At 46.3% G+C, this 17,204-nt stretch overlaps 1 protein-coding gene across 1 annotated transcript in view; it reads left to right on the top strand.

The window, feature by feature from the left end:
• The first annotated feature begins 774 nt into the window (after window positions 1-774).
• The window catches only part of LOC119435952 (uncharacterized), a 42,138-nt gene continuing 25,708 nt past the window's right edge, over window positions 775-17,204 (top strand). The window contains exons 1-3 of the mRNA XM_049672965.1: window positions 775-1,431; window positions 3,538-3,745; window positions 16,162-16,272. Of these exons, the coding sequence (XP_049528922.1) occupies window positions 1,264-1,431; window positions 3,538-3,745; window positions 16,162-16,272 (487 nt within the window). The 5' untranslated portion in view covers window positions 775-1,263. The remainder of the gene's footprint in view (window positions 1,432-3,537; window positions 3,746-16,161; window positions 16,273-17,204) is intronic.

Consider the following 17,204-nt stretch of genomic DNA (forward strand, 5'->3'; position numbering starts at 1 on the left):
GATTTGTACTGTTTTTGTAACATTGTGCAATAAATTATGTTATTATTATTATTATTATTATTACTCTTATTATATAATTAATAATAATAATATTATTATTATTATTACTCTTATTATATAATTAATATTAATATTATTATTAGTAGTAGTAGAAGTAGTAATGATATAAAATATGTGCACCCTCCTGTCGATGGTGTGTGTGTGGCGTGTAACGTAAAGCTGCGTGAATACTTGACTTCTTGAAATTAAGAGTCGATTGCAGTCGTTACATGTATGTTCTACAATCCTTGTATTTTAAAGGAACATCTAGTAGATACTTAGTAATAAGATGCACACTTGGCAAGAGCAAATACTACGCGTAAAGAAGGGCGCCATAGCGCGATCTAAGTTCTCTAAGTGAGAGAGTAATTTATTATCATGACATTGAAGTTCTCTACGTTAGTATTCGGTGAATACTTACCTCGCCATTTTCCCTGCAACTTGTTCATGCAAACGGAATAGAATGTAGCACTAATTGACTGATAATTACGCATATTTTGGGTTAATATTATGTTAAGTTAGTCTCCATATAAATTCAATAATTCCGGGTGGCTTGTCGTAAAAAAAGAAAGGACCATTGCTAGTGCTTGCGTGGAAATTAGCCCACTTGCGGTAATGAGAACGTGTCCTTACTAATTACAGGGTCAGATAACGCCAAGTTTCGTTCTCCTCGAGGCACCGTGAGCCTAGACTTGTAAATAAGAAAGCTTGGGAGCTCATAGGTGAGCATACATTCTTTCGTTTAGCATCACTGTTGGCTTCTCAAACTTTTCAAAGTATGCCCGTGAGCGCGGTTCCCTTTGTCCTAGCGCCATGTTCAGGCTTCATTATGTATTTCGCATGTGGTAGGTTGGAGTACAGCTAAATATTGTTTATGCTTTGAAATAAGGACATTTATCACACAGCACGTCATTTATTTAAGAGCTGGAACGATGCTAGACAGAGAAAATGACGCAAAATATGATGTCGTATGGGTCGGAGGGGCACGGTACTCATGTCTGCGTGGCTTGAGTGTCCATGCGGTCCGCACTTTGCAAAATCTTTTCCTTTCAGGCTCGGCAAATACTCTCAGACATCGTTCCCCATCCTCACGAATCGCCGGCCAAGAGTTCTAGGCAGGAGTAGCACGCTGAACTAAATCATCTTGTTGCTCTCCTTGACTTGCGCAATATTGTGTCGCTAGTACACACATTTGTATATCTCTTTCCTGCTGAGCGGTGGACCATGCCGTGGGGCTGCTGCACTGTTCGAGATGTGGGCCCCCCGCCGAAGGTCATCTTCGGTGACGACCTCGTAGTGCGTTCGAGCAACGTGGACCTCAAGGTGCCCCTCGTGCTTCTGACGGAATACTTCGAGCCCGTCTTCCGCCACTACGGACCCAAGGCAGCCTTTGTAGGCACTCTCTTATTCTTTCTTCGTTTCTTTTTCGTCCCATTCCATGCGAATAAGTTTCCTCTAAAGCTCGCGACTAGCTCATTAATCCACACTCAAACATCCGAGGCCCAGCAGACGCTGTGGGTATATATGACCATTCAATATAGCACGCGCATGCTGATGAATGCTGCGTACCCTCTTACTTGAGATCAATTTGCTTGTATCTAATCAAGCGAAGTGCACAAACGACTGTTACGCATGATGGTTCTTGGGTCTTATGATGCGGTAAGTTGCCCAGTTGACATGTTGAAGATTCCGCGAAAACACCCAAATGATGTTGCGAACGGCCGCACACTATTTGATGCAAGGGCTTCATTAAAAACGCTGTAATTGTCTGAGACCGCGAACCAGCTGTCGTTTCTAAGAACTGCTTTGAACGTGCTTACTATTAAATCCCTAGGTACATATTCCGCATCCGCAGCAGAAACGAACAGACTATGATAGATCGGACACAGAGAGTGCGCCCGACATTATAGCTGCACGTTCTCCGTCCCCACACGAACTATACCACTCTTACTTCTCATCGCCATTGTGAACAAGGGACCCGTGTGGGCCCCAAAGATCAAATTTTTTGAAGCGAAGCATTCTTGTCGAACACTCCCGGACTTTGCTGACCGGTGCTGCTGCTGCTGCTGCCCCCTGCTGGGGGCTGCTCTCTTGACGGATGCTCTCTGCTCTCTTGACGCGAGACAGCACTCATAACGATTGAGCTTTACGTAGCCTCATTTGTACTATCCCCACAGATGTGCCGGTTGTCCGCTGTGTTCTCTACGAAATCGCGCAGTAAAAAAAAAAAAAAGTACCCAAATCTCCTCAGTGCAACAAATATACGCCTTCAAGTGCATGGTTCCTTTATCAAAGCGAAACTTTCTGTCTTCTTTTCCTGGGTTTGGTGCGTCTGATCTGCAGGCTTCTTGTCGAGTAATGGGGGGGGGGGGGGGGGGGGTCCTGGTGAGAGAGATAGATAAAGAGAGATAAATGTGAGGAAAGGCCGGGAGGTTAACCAGACGCACGTTCAGTTTGCTACTCTTCACTGGGGAAAGGGACTAACAGACTGAATTGAATTCTGCGGTTTTACGTGCCAAAAACCACGATATGATTATGTGGCATGCCGTAGTGGGGGGACTACGGATTAACTTTTTCCACCAGGGGATCTTTAACGTGCCCCCAATGCACGGTCTTTTTGTCATTTCACCCCCATAGATATGCTACCGCCATGGCCGGAATCCGATCTCGCGACCTCTTGCTCAGCAGCGCAACATTATAGCCACTAAGTGACTAAAAGAGAGAAAGAAAGGTATAGAAAGAGCACTAGTTGCGGACACACGTGCCGATGCACCGCAAGCCTATACATAGTCGCAGAGACATGTCGACTTGGGGTACTGCAGGAATGTTGTTGTCGCTTTCCGCGCCAGCGACGCGCACGGCCATGGTTCAAGGATCTTCGTTTACGAAAAGCCATAGTGCCTACTGAAAGCATGCAAGCACTGGATGAACGGGGCTCCAGTACTTACTGTAAGACCCCTCGGGACGGTGTATGTAGCTTAGTAAAAAGCATGCGACGACCTGCCGGTCTTGATCTGGCAATTTCTCAGGAGCTGATGGGCAGTTCCATGCTGCCGCTGTGCCTTGCAAGGCAGAGGATAGATGGCGCCTTGGGTGTATTGGCCAAGGATCAGCAGCAATAGAAAAATGGGCTGATCCCGGAAATAGCGCGATTAAAAGTGGGCTAGTGCCGATGATAGTTTAATCCGCGGTCGCGTGGATCACGTGAGTCACGTGGTGGGAGTTTCCGTGCCTTGCTGATTTGCCGGGAAGACACGCGATCGCTATGCTGCAAAACGCATTGCGGACGATAATCAATTTTATAGCTTTTAATTAACCGCTTCACAAAAGCTCCGTTTCACATGGACTCCAAAATGCGCGTTGGATCTGCATATTTTTATTTAAAGTGTGCGGCTGCACGTTCCATGTCAAGCATGTCATGAGAGGGGATGCCATGCTTTTGGCGCAGATTGAGAATTGTGAGAGATTTGATTCAGAGCGATGCACTATGCGACACAGATCGATGCCGTGACAGGGGTGTCGACGAGCTACCAAGACCTGTGGGAACAGGCGACCGCCATGGCGTCGGCGTTCCGGCAACGAGGGTTGACGCCCGGCGGCAAGGTCTGCTTCCACTGCTCCAATCACGTCATGATGTGGCCGACATTCTTGGGAATCACGAGCATCAACGGAGTGCTCATTATGGCCAAGGCTTCACTGACCGTTCGTAAGTTTCACTGCATGGCCACCGTGCTTTATAGCCTGCAATGAGCATTTATTGCATTAGAGCTCGCGCCAACCTGTCGACGGAAAGACCAGCCAGGGTCGTTATGGTCTTTCTGCTTGAAAGTTTGGTGCGTACGGCGTTGGGAAGTGTGTTTTGGGCGTTAGTTCTTCGGTGAATTGTAACACAAAGTACACCTTTTATGCCTTTTCAGGCTTAAGTGTAACTTTCATGGTGTCTCCCACATATTAACTAAATTATCCTGTGCCGCTCCATGATAAAACATTTCGTGAAAAAGCAAAAAAAAAAAATAAGGCAACATTGTGTAACGAATTATTTTTAATCATGTTATGTTCTCTTTCTTGGCGAGTGATATTCCTAAGCTTTAGAAGTTTGAGCGATATACATGTAAGTTTCTTGTAAATAATATGGTCACACGCATGTTTCCATAAACTGCGTGAACAAGTTTATCCTGCCCATAAATCGTAAAAATGCTCTTTTTTATTTCTCAAGCGAAGGCTGAATGCCAAGGCTACAGTGATATGAACATTTCTTTTTCTGTAACATAATTATATTTTGTTGGTTTGTAATAGAGGCTTCCTGGCAAGCACGTGAGGGTGCAATGTAGTTACAAGATACATGCACGCATAGCCGGGAAATTTTCTTAGATCATACGTTATGGATAATGGTGAGGGACACTGCAGTGACGCCTAAGGAGGCGGCGGAAATCACATAAATGATGAAACTTCCACCAGAGAAGTGACGTCGTTGACTAGTACTTTGAGCAAGACTGTTGCTATATTTTTCTCTGCTCTATTACACACACAAAATAACAGAAAAAAAAACAGAAAAAAAAACAGATACGACCATCCCAGCAGACAGAAAGAAAGAGAGAGATAGATATAAGAAAGGGCAAAAGGCAGGGAGGTTAACCAGAAGGGAAAACCAGTTTGCTACCCTACACTACAGAGAGCTAGGGGAGGGGTAGGCAACGATATAAGAAAGTAGAGAGAGAGAGAGAGAGAGAGAGAGAGAGATACCTAGAGAGATAGAGAGAACAGACACGTGATCCAGCCGGTCAGTATAACCGCAGGCTATCACTGCGCCGGATCACTTGTAGCACAACGAAACACCAATTCAGGCTACAACCACTTGTGCATGTCTGTTGTCCTAAAATTTGTACCAGTGCCTTCGTCGCCCTCAACTGCGATGGCTTACGAGGTCAGCAGTCCAATATGCTTTGGTTTTATAATGATTTTTGATCAAAGCGAGTTAGAGCAATTGCGAGCGAGCGTGGCTGTTGGTTGTAGCGAGGACAGTCACACAGAACGTGTTGAAGGATCTCGCGACTACAGTCATGATACCACGCGTTGTCGGTCATTGCGATGCGAAAAGCAAAAGACTTCGTAAAAGCCACTCCTAACCATAGCCAACAAAGCAGAGTGGCCTCGCACCCGCCGTGGTTGCTTAGAGGCTATATTGTTAGGCTGCTAAGCACAAGGTCGCGGGATCGAATCCCGTCCATGGCGGCCGCATGTCGATGGGGGCGAAATGCGAAAACACCCATTTAGATTTAGGTGCACGTTAAAGAACTCCTGGTGCTTAACATTAATTCAGAGCCCCCCCACTACGGCGTGCCTCATAATCAAATCGTGGTTTTGGCACGTAAAACCCTATAATTTAATTTTAAGGGTGGCCTCGCGTCGGCAAAGTTCGGTTTGGATGCGAAGGTGGAGTGAAGGTGGTGCAGCCAAGTTTACCAGGATGCGATGGTGGTGCAGCCAGTTTCGAAAAAATTGGGGTGTTCCACATGGAGAACGCGATATCTCCCGCAGGCATTCCACGTTTTCTAGCTCCATCTGACCTTGACAGGGGTATCGATACCTCCTTGCTGGTTTGACGAGCTGACCAAGCAGCGTTATCCGCGTGCTCGTTACCCATGACGCCGCAGTGACTAGGCTAACGAGCAAGCACACACCCGACAGGCACACACCCGCATCGCTTACAGCGCTCAGCTAAAGAGCCTCCCACTTTGCTGCGCACATTGAAACTGTGTTCTTTTGCCCTCTTATTAAATCACATCTGCAGTCTGTCATATGTACTCGCGACTACGACTAAGATTAACCTGTAGACAACGTTGGAAGTGCATTCTGTATACCGAGTTTTGTGTTGCGTCCTACAGAGTGATGGTGTCACAACGAAGCACCAAATACAGCTGCTTACACGGTGGCTTCGCAACGCAATATGCGCACCGTCGAAGAAGAGGCGCAGCGCGAAGCCAAACGGGCTACGGGCTCAGAAAACACCGGCACTGCCCAGAAGCAGAGGGCAACCAAAGGTTTTCAGCCATCGCTCCCGTTGATCTGCGAATTTTTGCTTTATTGATCCACGTTCCTCGCAAAAACACACACATGTCGTATTCGCGAGTTGAATCATAATGCATCGATTCGCTAGGTGAATGAAAGACCGGCGTCCGCAGTTGACGCTGTCGCAGCGTCTGAAAGCAGAAATACCTTCCATACCGAAGCCACCAGCATTATTTGGGATTCAGGTAGTGAACATAGTTTACATAGAGACGATGAAGGAATCAAACTGGTCGGACACCAACATTTGTGAAGTATCTCGATCAATACTTACGACGGGTACGTCTTCACACTCGGTTCGTGCACTTTTTCTGCCTGGAAAAGCCCAAGTCGTCGGGCAGAGCAACTACGTCCTCATTTACCCCCCGGATGGGTACTGCAATGCTCGCTAACAAAACATGCTCAATGGTTACTTCGTTACTTACACATGCTACGCATGTACAGTCGTCATCGGCAAATTTTCTTAAGCACCGTGGTGGCGTAGTGACTATGGCGCTGTGCTGCTAAGCCCGAGGGCGCGGGATCAAATCCCGGCCAAGGTGGCCGCATTTAGATGGGGGCGAAGTGCAAAAGCGCCCGTGTACCGTGCACTGGGTGCATGTCAAAGAACCCCAGGTGGTCAAAATTCATCCGGACTCCTCATTACGTCGTGCTTCATAATCAGAAAGTGGTTTTGGCACGTAAACGCCAGAACGCTAGAATTGTTCGTAAGAGCGAATTCCAGCCAATCTTCATGCTCGACATGTTTTAGCGAAGGCTGCCAGACAACGGAAAAGAGCACTTACGAACGAAACGCTTTGTGAATGCAGCCCCAGATGTGTGTCGCCGCAAGGAAAGTGTAAAAATCATTGATTGATTGATCGATCGATCGATTTGATTTAACGTCCCGAAGCAACACTGGGGCAATGAGACACGCCGTAGCGGAGGGGGCCCCGAATTAATTTTGACCACCTTCATTTCTTTAACGTGCACCCTCTGCACACATGCAGCGTGCACCCAGTGCACGTTGCATGAGCGTTTTTTGCATTCCGCCCCCATCGGAATGCAGCCGCCGTCGCCGGGTTCGAACTCACGAACTCGAGTTCGGCGAAGTGTAAAAATGAAACTGTGGCTTGATGGCGGCATTTGCTTTCACGAAGCTGCACGTTGTCATTACAATTGATAAGCAGCAGAGGGATGCCTGTGCAGCGCGGGTAACGCGAAAAGGCATGCCGTGAACTGTTAGCAACGAACGGGTTGCTATAAAACAAATTTAATTTGTTCTTCAAGATGGCCGAGTTTTTTCACTTTTTTTAATATTTCGGTAGTATTCAGGGCGTACTTTCAGTACAGGCGCCGAGCACGCGATTCGGCTGCCCTTAAGAGTTCGAAGCCTGAGACGTTTACTTACCTGCCTCTACGCGTTGTCGATAACTCGTTGCATAATTTACAGTAGTCGATAAGAAACGACTGAAAACTTTTGTGTCGCTCTTCATTAATTAAAATAACAAGTATAGCAAGCAGATGTCCTTGCGCTAGTGACACATGTCCCGCTCGGCCGCACTGTCTCTCGCGAGTGCCTATTGACGCTAAGCAGAGATTGAGAAAGCGAGGAGCCGCGTCAGCTCTTCTTCCCGAGTGAGCTCGATGTATCGACCGCATATCGGCGATATTGCCCGGTGGTGTTGTTGCTGCGGCCGCCTCCTCCTCTCGTCGTGCACCCTCGTTTCTCTGAAACGAGCCGGCGTGGACGACACGCGTCCCGACGAGGCTCCGCGATAGCGGGAACAAGCGCGGCCCGGCGGAGCGAGGAGAATAAAATAGTTTTCAATGCAAGCGGTCGAGGCCGAAAACGCGCTTCACCGCTGACCGGCCGCGAGGGACGTGCGGAGCTCCGCGCCGTGGTTTATGCTAATGGTCCGCACCGGCGGCGGCTTGGTCTATATCTCAGCCTCGATTTGGAGCCGAACCGCCGCCTAGGGCCACTTGTCCAGGCTAATGGCGAGCGGCGACCGCTTTCAGGAGAAAACGGGCTGCGGGCTCGGCGCGCAGAGCGAGGGAGGGAGGCCGTGATAAGCGCCGATCGTTTCGTGTTTGACTTTGCCGGTTCCATCGCGCTACACGCCCCCCTCCCCCCATCGCTTCTTCATCCCTCTTCTCCCTCCCTGTCAACTTTCCCTTTTGCAAGAACGTGGTAGAGACCCCTACACGTACCATATGGCTGCGCTTACGGATGCCGACAAAAACAAAATAATGATAATTATTATAAAAGAAGCGAGTGACGTAAAAACGAGGAACGGCGCGACGGGCACATTGGGGCCCTCTTGCAGTGGGCAATGCTTCATCGATATGGACGCTTCGCTCTTTGCGGGCTTCTCTGTTCGGCGAGCGAACTCAAAACGACCCGGAGAGAAATAAACCACACTTCTTTAGTTTCAAGCGATAGATTATATCTTTAGAATGATATTTTGAATTAAATTACGGCGCCCTCTCTGATACTTTTTTGTGCTTTTGTTATATATATATAAGGAAAACGGCAACAAAACATAAACGACATCAGACGACGATATTCGAAGACCAAGGTCAATCAATAATGCAATTTAAAGAATCGAGTTGTCTGAAGTTGGCCGTCTTAGCCTCGTAATGAATAAAAGTCGATGTAATGATACATTTACTATATGGTAAAAGGAAAGTTCGGTTATTGATCTAAAAACACAATTACGAAGCTTACGAAAAAATGCGCTTATATGTGCATGTTTTAGCCGAAATGTAACAAACTGAAAGTGTCATTCTTGCAGTGAGCTCGTGTTGAAGTTCGTGCAGTGCTCACAGTTGGACGAAAGACCGCGAAAGTACACGGGACGTACGCTAACTTTCAACTGACTTTTATTCAGAGACACACGAAGAAAGAATACTAACAGCGCGTAGCTAAATGACGCGACAATAAATCGAGAGCGCTAGCAAATTTGAAAGCGCCCGACCAAAAGCCATGCGCGTCAATGGTAATTAGCTATCTTAGGCTGCCGCCACGTGCCGACCAAATATTCAAATTCTATATCCCACGGCCGTATTGATGGCTAACTCACACAGCCCTCCGTTTTTCGTCTGATATGAAAGGCTTCAATTATTTCGCGCGCAAGCTGCACTCTGTGCCACGATAGCAATTACAGAGTGTCTTTGAAATGCGGAGTACAACCACGTCCCCGGGAGAGTGAGCGAGAGAAAAGGAAGGAAGGCCAGGGAGGTTAGCCAGTGTATAAGTACCGGTTGGCTACCCTGTGCTGGCGATACGTCCCCGGGAGTGAACCGCTAAGTGAGACAGCTTGTTTTCGGCTAGCGAGTGCCTATGCTCGCTCAGCCTCACGTTCACACACCTTGCACTTTGGCTTACGTGCGTTTTTCCTGCAAGATAACGGATCCTGGTACACGGTGCCAACTTCGCAGTCGCCAAACTTAGACGCATGCCCATTTTGAAGCTTACAAACAGGGCCTCAATATGGACGTGGCGCTAGGCATATGTCCAAGTTTGTCGGCTGCAAAGCAGGCACCGTGTACCCGGAACCATTATCTTGCGGGAAAACGCACGTAATGTTTTCTGTCGCGTGCTTTAGCTATGGGCTGTTGGTTTTCTTTGTTCGTTTGTTTTCGACTCCAACTCGCCTACCAACTCGCACAGTTTTCCATCTTATTGCAGAGAGCTACTTGTAATGAAACTCAAAATGCTTGCAGCTGCTTATTCTCTGAGTGCGAGCTCCCACAATTAAGATATATACATATATATGTTCACAGGATGGAGCACAATAGATTATTTTTCAGGCGCTCGATAGTTCTTAAAAGCGTGGCTGGCACGAGCTCGTTTTCGTCGATGTAAACTTCAACGAAGTGAGTTCCCACTTATCAATTTTATAAGAGAGGTAAAATTTGGCTTGGTTGATTGACTGCGCAGAATATGTTTTACATTGTCCGTTTTGCTTTGTGCCACGCAGCTCAAGATACTTGTGATCTTTAGAACAGCTTAATTTGCATCTGACGTTGTTGCTACTGCTGCTTGTCATGTTTTAAGACAATGAAGCAAATATAGAAATACCTTCAGCGACAATGTGGTTATTTAGCTTAATTAATATTCACTTCCGGGAGCTTCTTTGTGGCAGCAGTATACAATATTTGACCGTGGAGCACAGTGTACTAGGTTACGTTTTTGTTAATAATGTTGTAGTCGATTAATCTGCGCTCTTATACAAGTGGATGTAGAAACATCGCGTGCGGCTAAACTTTCAACTTCTCCAGCAGAAGTCACGTAAGGTTACAAGCAACGAGCACATACTTGTCTGATGTGGTTGGTGAATGTTTATGGCATGGCGATGGGCGCCACAACTCACATTCCTTTTCTGACGCCAAGGCTGACCAGTATCTCCCTCGAACCTATCTTAGGCCGGTAGAACAAAAGCATAAAAATGTCAGCATAAAAAACCAACAAGAGCGAAACGCCGTTGAAGATCTAAAACACCTAAAGAAAATTTCTCAATGCACCTTTGAACTCTCAACAAGACCGGAGATTGGTGAGGTTGACACTAGAAAAATAGCGATGGCTCAGCTAGAAAATAGAAAAGAGTTTTCCTAGAAATGAAGACAGTCTGTCAGATACGGAACATCCGAATGGGTGCAAAGCAAATGCTTCAAGCTATTTAGATGTAATAAAGCCTTCGCATCTGTGTCCATGCGCTTCTAGCGGAAGGCAATCAACGCCATATTGCATCAAGCGAAAATAGAAAAAGAGAACGATGCCTAAGAGATTAGCTTAGGAAAAGGAACATTAGAAACACCACCACGAGTTCACGAAATAAATATGACTGTTACTAATTTGCTGTTGTTGAGGGTAACGACTCTTGGGCACAGCGATTGGATGCTTTGTGTTGCCATCCAGGATTTTCTAGTAGGGCGAACGTGATTTAATCACTTCTTAAACACTTCTTCGTACCAAACTGAGTTCGATTTGTTTGATTTTGTTTTTTTACTCATTCCTTCAGTTTCATAAATTCATTATCTCCAATCTATTTCTTTTCATTTTAACTTACCTATCTCAACTTTTGCTTGAATTTTTTTACATTTCTTATATTAGAACTACCCGGTTATATTGGCCAATCCCCCAGGGTGTGTATGTGCCACTAACTCCAGGACTCTACAACCTGTCATTTGTGCTGGTCATGACTGCAACACCCCGAGACGCCACGGAGACTAAAGCGGAAAGCACACGATTGGTGAAATCTTATCCAGTGCGAAAGAACGTATGATCAAGACAGCACCGTACGTACGTACGGTGCTGTGACGTACGAACGTACGTCACAGCACCGAAAGAAGCAGCCCGGAGCAAGACATAAAGCATCTAAGCGTTGCCGCAGCAGAAGAAATAAAATCGAAGGAAAGTCAAAAGAAATAAGAACTATCAAGTATGCGTCTCGAAGAATATTTAATTGAACTCTTCCGACATAGAACACTTCAGCAAGAGCAGTTAAGGTCCATCGACGAGCACACGTACATACAAAGGCAAGCGTGGAACAAATTTAGGAAGTAGAAGCAGAAGATCCTGAAAAGACCCTAAACCCAAACCTATTGTCGCCTACTCGAACTAGGTATGATCTCTGAATACATATTTTCACTTATATTTTTTTATTTATTTGCTTCAACACCTACATTCGCCCGTAGGCATTACAGTAGGGGGGTTTGAAATACAAAAGTAAGTGCAAACAAATGCGCATAAATATAAGAAAAAGTGTACAAGTGCGCTAAATTAACAAAATAGTGCGAAAAGGATGGGCATAGGAAAAAAAAGGAAAAAAAAAAAGAGCAGCAAAGGAGCATATAGATATTCCTATTGTACAGCAAACCAGCAATACAATCTTGAAACTGCAGCGCACACACAACAAACGTGGACACAAGGCAAATGTACCAGGCAGGCGCGGACTCGCAACTCAGTTTATGTCGGAGGGAAGTGACATCTACATACATATATATAGTTCAAGTGGGGACTTGCCTTGCTTCAGGAGAGGAACCAAGCCGCTTGTCTTCCATTCTTCGGGAACCATGCCATCTTGCCAGGATACGATGTAGAGATCTAACAGTTCTCTACGTGCGCATTCACTCAGGTTTTTCAAGGCGCCGTAGGATATTCCATCTGGTCCCGGGGATGAAGAACGCCTTCCCACGGAACACCATTCGATTAATTGACTGGACTAGATTTACCTCTGCCATGGAACATGCTTGTCGAGATGGCTTGTCCTCTGGATTAGAAGAAACAATCAAGTGTGCAATGCGAGACGCCACACGCACGATCACGGTTTCGTCGAAGCAGACGGATTTGGATATAGAGTTGGAGCGGCTTCGTGCCCTCCGTCGTCGTGCGGAGGGCACGAAGGTCATCAAATTCATTGATGACCTTAGGACAGCCAGAGGACTACAAAAGAAAATTCAACGTCGCATAGATAGATTGGTATCACGACGTTGGACAATGTTTTGCCAGCCATTAGACCCCCGGAAGCCACTTTCCCACATCTGGAGAACCGTACGTGGTCTGCGTTCCCTCCCTGAACAACGCTTCCCGTTCAAAGCACTGGCGCTCTTCCAGAGGCAGGCTGGATGTTGATGTTGCAGAAAACTTTTGTGCAAGGATCGTTGGCCAAGCAACCGGTCCAGGCTCTCCAGCCCCCAGTGACATCCCCGCTTCGCGTGACTGCCGCATGGATCTTCCTTTCGCAATGGAGGAACTTGAAGCGGCTCTTGCTCTATGCAGGCGTTCTTCAAGAACTGCAAATTTTGCATTGCGCAAATAACCCCATCCAACACCCGGGGCATGAATTTGCCCGCTAGCAGAGGATAACAATTGCTGAGCAGTGCACAGTGGTGTTAAAGCGAAGACCATTCTTGAGTATGCTTCTGTAAACATTCGGGTGTTGAACCGAACCCGAACCCGAACTGAAAACTGTACCCGAGAAACGTATGTGCGAGAATGAGTGTTTGTTCTTGTAAGGTGTGTGTGCGTGTGTGCGTGCGCACGCCACCAGAACGCTCTTAAGAGACACCGCAAAATCACCGTTTTTATTGAAGCTCCCAATTCGGCCGTGAAGCAAGCTTGCTAATAATACTATGTACAAGGTGTTCATATTTAAGTTTTACGGAATTTCTAGAAATCGCCTCTGGCAGGTAGCATAATTCTTATCATTGAGCTGAGTTATTCGATGAGGCGGACATTAATAGCACGAGAAATCGAGACATATATTCAACTAATTAAGAAAAAGTCACTAATGAACGTCTTAATTAATTACTTTACGACAAATATTGCAAATAACGAATTGCAACCGGCGAGTTTGTCAGGTGCATCCACTTGGAATGAATTTCCAGATTGACACCAGTTTGTGTCAACGACACCAACTCGCCGTAAAAATGCAGTGTTGTTCTACTTACTTTTATACCAAAACGCTGTTTTATACATTGAAGCACAAAATTAACTGGAAGGCCCATGTACTCGTATATCGTCCCACCCTTTGGGAAATAATATCTCGAAACTACCTGCCAAAGGCGATTCTTAAAAATTCCGTAAAGCTTAATTTTAAACACCCTGTACATACCGTTAGGCGCACACGCCAGAAGCAAGAAAGACGGTGTCCTCGAGATTCAAAAACAGGAAAACGAACTAGTTCATCAGCACGGCTTCTTGTAACAATAACACTGCGGTCGCTAATAAATGCCGTCACCTTCTCAATGCGCGGTAACAATGGCTGTAAACGGCACATATTTTACGTGGTTCACCGCACGTTTGGCATCTCCAAGCCGCGTCTGCAACGCTTTTCAATTTCTGAAGATCACTCCCGGGCCACGATATGCGTGATTTGGACCTTTTTATCTGCGCTTACTAAGCGCGAGACTGCGCCACGTGTAGTTGCGTAAGAAAGATTGTCGCGGTGCTTAGCATAAACTGTCCTTGTTCACGGTTCAGAAGCCTAACTAGACTTTTTTTTTTTTAAAGGGAGTAGAAATCTGAGCAACATGTCACTTGCTGGCTTCTTTCTTTGCGACTGACTACAAGTTTGGAGCTGTAATTTATGTAATATAATGTGATTCTGCGCTGTATCATATGACAGAGTTCGCTCACCACCAGACCAGTAGTAATTACTCGAAGCTAAAGAAAAATTGGCAGCCGATCCACGAAGTGAATGCTGATGACGGAGCAAAGCTCCTTGGACGATTACGGCTGCTGCTCTAGCTTTCGCTTCGGGGTCTTGCTGCCGTTGCCGGCGTGCTGCTGCTTCTCCTGCTCGGGGTTAGCTTCGCGGCGTTCCCGTCGGGCTGCCGCGTCTCGTTCTCGAAGTGTAGGATCAGAGTCACGACGTTTGCGCTTACGTTTGAGCTCCTCCATACTGCAGTGCTAAGTGTAGCGACAGCGGCGCGGCGCCGGCGCAACACCTGCGCACGGTTGGTATGCGCACTGCGTGCGCTCTGCGAACGGTTCTGCGCATGACGTCATGCGCTTGCTCAGAGAGGGGTTCCGGAGCGGCGCCGGCGCAGCGAAACACCTGTGCGCGGTCGGTATGCGCGCTGCGTGCGCGACGGGCAGCTACGACGACGACGGCGACAACGGACATCGTGAGAGCCTAAGGAGCGTCGCTCCTAAAAATTAACTGACTGTACTGCTGTCAAAGCGTGGTAGCTAAGCCCACCCCATGCAGACACAGGTAATCTCACCAATTAACTACGAGTTTGATAAGTAAATGAAAATTGCTCCGAAACTGCGCAATCTAATCGAAAACTCCACGTCGTAGAGAAAAAAAAAAGACGTCTTTACTCATTCTTATCAAGGCGCCTCGGCTGCTTTCCGATAGCTCATTTTTGAAAAAGCCATCGCTGAAATCGCGGCGATGGCGGCAACGCGAAAAGTGCATCCAAGCGACGTGTATCAGTGTTCGCTTTTACTCTTGTGATAAAGCTTGGACATAGCCAGGCCCTGCAATGTTATCTCTGCAATGTTATGTCACTAAATTGCAATGTGTATTTACGATAAAAAAGAAAAAAGAAGAACCTTACGGATATATAGGTTGTGACCGTGAGAATTTGTGTTTGCAAATCCATGCGCTTATACGCGCAGGAAGACTATTTTCTACTAGAGGTATGGGAATATTCAAAATTTTAAATACGAATCAAATAGGCTTTGCTTTTCTATTCCTACTCAATTCGAGAGCCTACTTGTCGCAGTTGTCGAACGTTCGTTTTGTTAGAATACTATACGGGACAGCAACAGTTCTTGCAGTCTACAGGGAGAAAGACTGATGCAAATGGAGACTCGTATGAATGAGTATGGTTTAGCAGCACCGCGGTTGTTGCGCATGCGATCGAGTTCATGAAAAAAAAAAAAGGAAGCGCACACGGATATCACTTATGCACAATATCTGCCTGATGTTGGTGAGTATGCCTCGTCTTAGGCAGCCTGTGAATATGCTGTCCCGATAACAGGCCACAAAACTTGTTTCTTGTGGAAAAAAGGTGGCCGTAACTCTATTTGCAACATTGCTAAAACCTCAGAAATACGTTTTTAGTTCCGAGGCAGGCGAGCGCAATTAGTAAACAATTATAGAGAAAGCGTTTCATTTATTGGAATTGGAGGAATGTAATGGTTCAGCTCAGCCACTCCAGGAGTGGGAAGGATACAATTCTCACCCTTCCAAGGAATTAAAAGGAGTAAAATTACAGGGATCTCCACTCTCCGTAAGGGAGTGGGAATGGAAGGGAGGGCCCCATAGTCGCCATAGAGCAAGCTAAACTTTACTGGGTCGAATCATTATAAATTTTCATTTCTCAGAACCGGAACTAAACCGGAACGAAATAGGTGCGCGCTGAACCCGAGCCCGAACCAAACCGGTATTTTTTTTTTCGGTTTGACACCCTGGTTACTGGGTTTAGTAGGTCACGCTAAGAAGGCGCATGACATTGGATTTGCTTAGTGTAATCATTGACTCGTTACTGAGAAGTCTGTGTGTCTCTTTTCATGATGCTTGTTTAGCTACCCGAGAGTTACGCACGTCATTGCAGGAGAGCTCCTCTACCAGCTGGATGACTCGCGACCCATGTTTGTAATCACTGAGCCGGAGCTTGCGCCCAAGGTCGAGGAGTGCAAGGAATCTGTGCCCAGCATTCAGGCAAGTTTTCCATTAACCTACTCAGCTTGCCAGATACAAACAGCGCATTTATTTGACCTGGAAAGGATATACCGCGCTTGCTTATGTATCCGTCAGTACATGTCGCAATCCCTAGAACACCCTCATTGCCAATACTTGAAAAACATATATGATAGTATATGATATGAGAATCCTTTCCGAAATACAACTCGAAGCGCCTGCTAGGTCTTGTAACCTCTGCTAAACCAGATTCCCAGTATTTTAAATTTACTTTGAAAATAGCCTTCATCGTAGCATTTCAGGAGACGAAGCAAACGTTGTGTCTTGCTATGGTTATTGAGAAAGGAAAAAAAAAAGATTTTGGAAACTACAGATCGCAACTGAATGGTGCCACTTGAATGCGCCAACATGTACTTTAAGTTTGTCCAATCAAAAGATGGAAAAGCTTGCGGGCTCACTAGCGCCATCCTGTATACCATTTTATACCATAAAATATTTTAAAGGCGATAACCATTTCTCTATCATAAACGCGGTCCCCGCTGAGGATGTATATGTTTGTCGCTGTTTGTCATAAAAAAGCCGCTTACCAGAAAAAGTATCCTAGTATCTGAGCGTGGTTCGAGTTCATCACTTTCCATTTGCGAGCCGTGTACTCCAACTACTGCACCACGGCACCTCTGTTGTAGTCATAGAACAGTGGGGACATGTTATGCAGCGTGATGCGCATGCAGTGAGGCAATTATAGAATGCGCCACTTTGCGAGTGCATTGCGGAGAAAGCATTATCATTGTAAGCATTGGGACGCATTTATGGCGCGACAGTGAAACGGCAGATTTTGTTGTGTTTTCATCCAGGTTCCTTTGCGCAATGAATAATTAAGCTCAAGCACTTGTTAGAGAGAATCTCAGTGAAGGAGCAGCCTCTACACATCGTAATATACGTATGGTGTCAACACAT

The sequence above is a fragment of the Dermacentor silvarum genome, chromosome 1 (genome assembly GCF_013339745.2).
Source record: "Dermacentor silvarum isolate Dsil-2018 chromosome 1, BIME_Dsil_1.4, whole genome shotgun sequence".
NCBI lineage: Eukaryota > Metazoa > Arthropoda > Arachnida > Ixodida > Ixodidae > Dermacentor > Dermacentor silvarum.